Source organism: Pteropus vampyrus, unplaced genomic scaffold (assembly GCF_000151845.1).
Source record: "Pteropus vampyrus isolate Shadow unplaced genomic scaffold, Pvam_2.0 Scaffold90, whole genome shotgun sequence".
Classification (NCBI taxonomy): domain Eukaryota; kingdom Metazoa; phylum Chordata; class Mammalia; order Chiroptera; family Pteropodidae; genus Pteropus; species Pteropus vampyrus.
The window spans coordinates 2,075,789-2,083,095 of record NW_011888871.1 but is presented as its reverse complement, the minus strand read 5'-3'; the positions used below and the strand labels follow the sequence as shown (position 1 = coordinate 2,083,095).

The following is a 7,307-nucleotide window of genomic DNA, read 5'->3' as shown; positions in this document are numbered from 1 at the left end:
CCCCCGCCCCTACTTCTGTCTGTGTGAACGTGACTTCTCTAGGTCCTCGTATAGGTGGAATCACACAGTATCTGTCCCTCTGGGATTCGATTGGGATCGCATTGAATCTACAGATGATTTTGTTTGCCCTGAGCATCCTACTGAGTACATCTTTGCCCACGAATCTGGTGATTTCTTTGGGAGGGACCCCCAGAAGTGGGTCTGTGCCTTCTTGGGCCTTGATAAGTTGTTTTCCAAACGCTGCCCTCCCCGCCTTGCCTCCCGCCCCACCCTCCCCACAACCAAAGCAAACATGCTGATTTGAGAGATGAAAATGAGGTCATCCTGTTTCCATAGTTCCTTGTAATGCTTACAGTTAACTTTTAACTTTTTACTGAATTTGGTCATTTACTATAGTTCTTTGTGGCTTGGTTGGGAGTCTGACTGAGTGATAAAATTCTTTATACCGCTCGGGTTGTATGTAACCCATTCTCTGGCTTGCATAGTACAAAAATCTCCAAATGGAATCTCACTGGGATCATCAGGAGTCCCAAGGTCATTTTATCCAGAGGGTCTTCCTGCTCTTTTCAGCTGCTGTCATAGAAATGCCTGAGTCACATGCTCTGGGCTGGATGGAGCACTTTTCTAGGTGATAACCCTGATTTGATCTTGCTGGTCAGAAGCTCTGACAGCCTTGCTGACATCTTAACAGATGCAATCCCTTTGTGAGGCCAAAAGCTTTTAAGATAGAAAAATATATTTGCTCCGTGTTTGGTTAGGAAGGGGTCTTTGGGAATGAAAATATGAAGATAAGATTTAGTGTCCGGGTGGTGCGGTTGAGTGAAAAAGTGTAGATTTTGGAGCCAGAGTCTCAGTTTCCTTTATCTGTAAAGGGAATAAGAATCTGCCCTCCCAGAGCTGAGCTGAGCAGGGGGGACAGAATGAAGGCTCGAAAACTTTCTTCAAATAATTTTTTTATTTTTCAATTACAGTGGATGGACAGCATATTAGTTTCAGGCGTACAGCGTAGCAATTGGACATTTATGTAACTTACGAAGCGATCACCCCAACAGGTCTAGTACCCACCTCACATGTACAGTTGCTACAGTATTGACTTTATTCCCCGCAGAAGCCTTTATCAAGCCCCATGCTGGCTGTGAAGTCGGCCTGGGAAGGACGCGCCCTTCCTCCTTCCTCAGCCCTAGATGATCCTGACCTTGCCCATCCCCCGCCCATAAGTATTAATTGAGCACCTACTACGCGCATTGTGTGGTGCTCCCTAGATGGAGGAAGCCCACATTGTAATGCAGGGGTCTGCACATTAGGGCCAAATCTGGCCCACCTCCCATTTTTGTAAATAAAGTTTTATTGGCACAAAGCCCAGGCGGTTTAAGTGTTGTCTGTGGCTGCTTCCTCTGCAGCAGGCAGAAGGGCCTGCAACGCCTGCAGTATTATCTGGCCCTTTCAAGACAAAGGTGGAGGACTCTAGTTCCAGTGGGTGGAGAGGAACAATAAACAAGGAAGTACAATAAAGAAAGAACTCACATGTGTGTGTGTGATAAACGGGGATAAGCTCTACAGAGAGAAATAATCAATGGGGAAGGGAGTGGGGGTGGGGTGGTTAGGGAAGGCCACGTTCAAGTGTCACTTGAGCTGAAAGAGCCGGGAGCGAGGTGCTCGCGGATAATTCGGATAATTCGCTGTATGGAGGGAGGAACGGAGTTCAGGCTGAGCCTCCGAGGCAGGCGCTTTGTGGGGCTGAGCTGCTCCGGGTTCCAGCCCAGCCCTTTCGAGATGCACTCCTGAGACCTTTACTGTTTACCAAACCTTTGTACCCACCGTGATCTCATCAGCTCCCCGTCCCTGCTCCCACCAGTGAGGACTTCAGCTGCCCGGTAAGGTCCCTGGCGACTCCATCCGTGAACAGAGGCGAGATTCCACTGGTCAGCCGAGGCGGCCTCTCACTGTTCCTCTCTGTGGGGACCTGCCAGCAGGTCGTTCCGCAGCCCTTAGCACGCCGAAGCCCTGCATAAGGGTTGAGAGAGAATGGAGGGTGGATGGAAGAAAGGATGGAAGGAGGGAGGTTCTTTGTCTGGATTTGAGTTCTACTTTTTGGTGACGTTGCCCGTCTGAGTCTGCTGACCTCTGAAACCCTTCCTGTGTTCTGGGTGTTGGCGAGGGGGGTGGCGATGGCTGAGACGGGCTGCCTGCACCCCTAAACCCATGGTTCCTGTTGGCTTCCAGAGGAGCTTGTCTATGGCCGGCAGCATGTGGGGTGGGAGGGGCTGGGGTGTTGGTGGGACCCAGGCAGAGGAGGAGGCCTCTTAGCCCAGTGCAGGGGACAGAGAGTGGGGCGAGGGCTTCTGCACCCAGCTCCCTGCTGCTTCCGCTCCCAGAGGGACCCCGGACCCCTCCTCCAGGCAGTGGGCAGGGGTGGGCACGGTGCCCTCTGTCTGGCCTGGCTTGGGCGCTTCCTTTCCTGCCCTGAGGGCACCCTCTCCCTCTCCCTGGGTTCCGAGGACCCGAGAGGCCATTTTCTAAGCACCTCTGAGCGCCAGGACCTGTGCTCCCAGCAAGGGGGTGGCCTTTCCTCACCCCAAGGACCGGAGACCACGGCGGGACTGGTGCCGAGGGCCCGATGGAGCTGTCCCCGAGCCAGGGCTCGGCGTGGCAGTCTGTGCAGTGCCAGCTTAGTAACTGGGTTGCCCAGGCTCAGTAGCCCCGGCAGCCTTTCTGAGCTTCCGATTCTTGGTCTGTAAGATGGGGTAACCGGACTCCCTCCCTCCCAGGGCTGTGGGAGGACGAGCTGGGGTGGTGACCGCTGCACCCGTGGACCTGCTTTGCTGGGTCCTGGGCAGTGAGGCTGGTCTACTGGCCAGCCTAGCCTGGCAGGGGAGGCTGGATTGGAGGCAGAGAGCAGATCTTACGTGTTACATTTTTGACAAATGGAGGTGAAATTCACATAATGTGCAATTAACCATCTGAAAGTGTGCATTTCAGTGATATTTAGTGCATTCCTAATGGGCCACCAACAGCTTTCTCTAGTGTCAAAACTAAAATGTAATTTTAAGGAAGGACAGATGGAATTTGGGTAGAGGACGTGGTCCCACTCGGACCCTGACCCTGAGCGGTGGCCCGCTTCTCTGAGCCCCGGGTTTTATGACTATAAATAACGAGAATAGCAGTCATAATGACAGCCGACATTGTGGGGCACTTCGTGGAAGCATTTTAAAAATATGAAAACTCTTTTAATTTGCACATCCACCCGCAGGGGTGGATGTCACTGTATCATCCATTTCACGCAGCCTGGGGAAATTAAGGAACTTGGCCAAAGTCGCAGAGCCACCGAGCGTCCAAGCCAGGGTTTATCTCTGTCATCTAGGGACCATGGCGGGGAACTTGCCCGTCAGAGGCCCTGTCCCCGGCCCCACTCCAGTTTCTAGCAGGGAGGAACCTTCAGCCCAGACTGGCTAAATTAAGTCTGAATTAATTTAAATGAAATAAGATGAGAGCTGGGGTTCCTCAGCCTCACCAGCCACATTTCCAGGGCTCAGTAGCCGCAAGTGGCCAGTGGCTGCTGCAGCATCCAGCGCAGATCTAGGACACGTGATGGACAGTTCGTTCCGGGGCCGGTGGGTGTCATTCGCCTGATTCGTTTCTGGGCTGTTTGGGATGGCAGGCAGGGCAGTGGGGACGCTCTCTCAGGGTCTCCTGGTGGCCACAGTCCTGCCGCTCTGCCACTCTGTCGTGGGACTTGGGATTGTCGCTTGTCCTCTGTGCCCCACGAAGGCTGAGAGAAGACTCTATGAGTGAGGGTGCGTGAAGGCGAAGCGGTTAGCACTCACAGGGCGCCCCCCCACCCCCCGCCCCGCCGGCGCCTCTGGGCGGGGTCAGCCTTGGCTGTCATTAGGAGCAAAGATAACTGATTATGGTCACATGCCTGTGTTTTAGGTTTCTAGCCATTGGTCTTAGCTTCCAGGGCATCGAGTGAGATGCTCATGTGGGGGAGCAGGTGACACGGAGGCCTCTGGTCACCAGGGGGTGACCTGGGGTGGGGGCCAGTCCTTGAGCTCAGCCCTACGTGGGAGGAAGAGGCCCCCCACCCATGCTGTGCGGGAGGATTTTCAGCGAAGTCCAAGAAGAGGCCGGTGGGCTCTGGCTCGACTGTCACCGTGCCCAGAACCCTGAGGTCTGTCTGCATCCTTCTTGGTGAACCCAGGTGACCACTGCCAGCAGTAGGGGAGAAGGGGCACCCCTCGATGGTGAGAGGAGTGACGGGCATGCTGGTGGACGGCAGAAAGCGGTCTGGAGACGCTGGTGACATGGGGCGGGGTCAGCTGCCTGTGCTCCACGCCTGGGAGACCAGGCAGGATGGCTTAGGGTGGCACGTGGTGTTCTCGGGGCTCAGGGCTGTGCTCACCCTCCTTCCTAATCCTGCCTGCTGCCTTTGTCCTGTGAAGTTAGAAACAGTGCTTATGTGGTCAGTCCGAGAGCTGACACCTGCTATGTGCCAGGTTCTGGCACTGTGGATACAGTAGGAAGTGAGGTGACAGTCCCCGCCCACGGGGGGGATCCTGCTATTTGGGGAGACAGGTCTACACGTCCAAGTTCTCCTAGGTGGAGATGCTGATTTGGGGCTGGGAGGGCTTCTCTGGGTCCAGGGGAAGGCCGGAGGTGGAATGGTGGGGGAGGGGTCTGCAGGAGGCCTGGGGCTGGCTGGCGCTGGAGGGCCCGGTGGAAAGGGGGCAGGCACGAGGGTTCTGGCTCTTGGAAGTTTGTCTAATGTGTATTTGAGATCCGTCGCTTGGCTGCTTCAGGAGGATAATTTGGTGCGGGTGGGGGGGGGCAGTGGATGTGTGCAGGTAAATGCCGCCGTCCTGCTTTCTGTCTGCCCGCCTGGCAGGGAGGTGGCCTGGCAGGGAGGTGGCATGGCAGGGAGGTGGGCTTGGCATGCCCATTTCACAGAGCTGCCCGAGCTGCCGCCAGGGCGCCGTTGAGCCCTGTGGCGGGTGGGAGCCGTTGGTGGCATCCGGGTCTGGGGTGCTGCTGGGCGGGTTTCACAAGCCTGGGCAGGGGCAGGCCCGAGGCAGGAAGAGCTGGTGGCTGATGTAAGCCCTTGCGCAAACCTCTGGCTGCCGGCTTCCGGAGCCTTCCACCCGTCTGCCTGCCAAGGAGGAAGCTGGGGGCCTGGTAGGGCCCAGAGGCCCTGATGCCCAGGCTGGGGCTGCACGAGTGGACTGGCCGGCCACCATGGCCCTGGGTCCCGAGGGCTCAGCGCTGGAGTCCGGTGAGGGGGCTGCGAGGGGCTGGGCTGGAGTCCGGGGGCCCTGCCACGGGTGGTGGCATAGTGGTGCGTGGAGCCAGAAGTTACACGCTGCGTCACTGCACTGAGGACCACGGTGGAGGCCCGCTCCCTCGCAGCCTGCTTCCCCACGTGCGCCCCAAAGGGACTGGGCGGATGTTTTGGGGTCCTCTGCCTCCAAGAGCTGGTGAGCCAGCACCTGTTGTGTGCAGGCCCTGCCCGCCCGCGGGGCTGCTGGGGACCCAGAGGTCGAGTGGAGCTCTGCGAACCACTGCTGGCCAGACGGGGGCCGCCTGGGCACCTGAGTCCCCACTGCAGTCACTTCACTCCGGGCTGTCGCAAACAGTGCCCACCTCACGGGGACTTGGGGAGGTTATTCTGGGGGCAAACAGGAAGCCCTTCACGGTGCTCGGGCGGCCAGAGCTGGCCCCTGCTGGTTGCCTGGTGACACCGGTGCCCGGTTCCGCCTTCTGAGGGCACCGCAGGCGAATGGAAATCACCGGCCTGGTGCTTTCGGTGGCTGGGCGCCTCCGCCGTTATCGGCTCTTTACTGTTATTAAAGGTTTGCCTCCTCCGCTGCAGTTCTCGGGGCTGGCATTATTATCCCATTTTGCTGATGAGCAAACTGAGGCCAGGGAGGGAAGCTTCTTGCTCGTCTCGCAGGCCCCCTCTAGCCTGTGACCCAGAGGCCCCCAAGGTCTTCCCCCGGGGGGTGGGGAGTGTGCATCTTGAGGCATGGCACCCGGGGTGGCAGGAGTGAGGAGGCGTCTCTGGGTGTGGGCCAGCCATGGGGTGTGGCAGGTGGGTGGGGTTTCACCCAGGCCCTAGACACTGTCCTTTCAAGCAGCGGTCAGACACCACGCCTCCCCACTTGAGGGACCTTGAGTAAGGGGTTCTCCTCTCCCGAAGGACAGCACCCCGGGACCGGGCTTCCTGGCACCGATATCAGCTCCCATGCTCACAATTCTTACTCATTCACTGATTTATTCACTAAGTCACCATAGTTTTGGGACATGCTGCCGGGTGTGCATTCTGAGTCACTGTTCACTGGCTGTGGGACCAGGCATGGGCCAGCCGAAGATTTGGCAGGTCTGGGCCTGTCCAGGGCTGCTGTGAGGTCCTTGGAGAGGCCATCCTCCAACTCACGGGTGTCCTCCCTGGTCAGGAGCCCAGACAGCAGCCGCGGTTCGGACTGTGAGCTCCCCTCATCCTTTGGCCTTGGGAGGCTCCTGCCCACCACGGAGCCTCAGCCTCCGTCTGTGGACGGGGAGACCCGCCACTGTGCTGGGTGAGGGTCTGCCGTGGAGGCTTCCTTTGGGCCTGTCCCCTGGGGTCTGACTTGCTGTTTTCTCAAGGGTCACGTCCGCGTGAGGTAACCTGGGCCCATCCAAGAGCCTAGGGGTGGCGTGGCACGTTTCTTCAGTGTCCCTGCCAGTGCCAGCTCCTTGCAGTGGGATAGATGGGGGGAGATGGGATCTTGGGGTGGTGACCAGGTGGCGGTGGCCTGCTGGCCACCTGACAGCCCCCCTTCTCTCTGCAGGCGAGGCCTTCCTGGGCAGCTTTGTGGCCAGCGGGATGGGGCCCTCAGCCTCATCCCATGGGAGCCCGGTGCCCCTGCCCTCTGAGCTCTCCTTCCGCTCCCCCACCCCCAGCAACCTGCCCATGGTGCAGCTGTGGGCCGCCCATGCCCACGAAGGTAAGGAGTGTGCCAGGCGGGTGGGCCGAGGGCTGCCAGGCCGCTGGCTGTCCCCAGCACTTCTCAAGTCTGCCCACTGCCCTCCACAGTCACCCCTTGCCCTGGGGCTGGTGGGGCCCAGCACTGTCACTGATGCTGTCTTCAGAGGCTCAGTGCTTCCTCTCGTCACTGTCACAGGGCCTTTGCACAAGCCGTTCCCTCTGTTTGCAGCCCCTCGCCCCACCCCACTGGCTGTTTCCTGTTCGTCATTCAGGGCTCAGCTTACCCTCCCCGCTTCTCTCACTTGTGACAATGGATTTACCTGTGTTTGTTTATTCATGAAATATGTGT

The 7,307-nt window shown here is 58.2% G+C and overlaps 1 protein-coding gene across 1 annotated transcript in view; it reads left to right on the top strand.

Annotated features, from left to right (window-relative positions):
• The window catches only part of TNRC18 (trinucleotide repeat containing 18), a 90,596-nt gene that overhangs the window by 12,896 nt on the left and 70,393 nt on the right, over window positions 1–7,307 (top strand). The window contains exon 2 of the mRNA XM_023532763.1: window positions 6,822–6,977. Coding sequence (XP_023388531.1) covers window positions 6,822–6,977 — 156 coding nt within the window. The remainder of the gene's footprint in view (window positions 1–6,821; window positions 6,978–7,307) is intronic.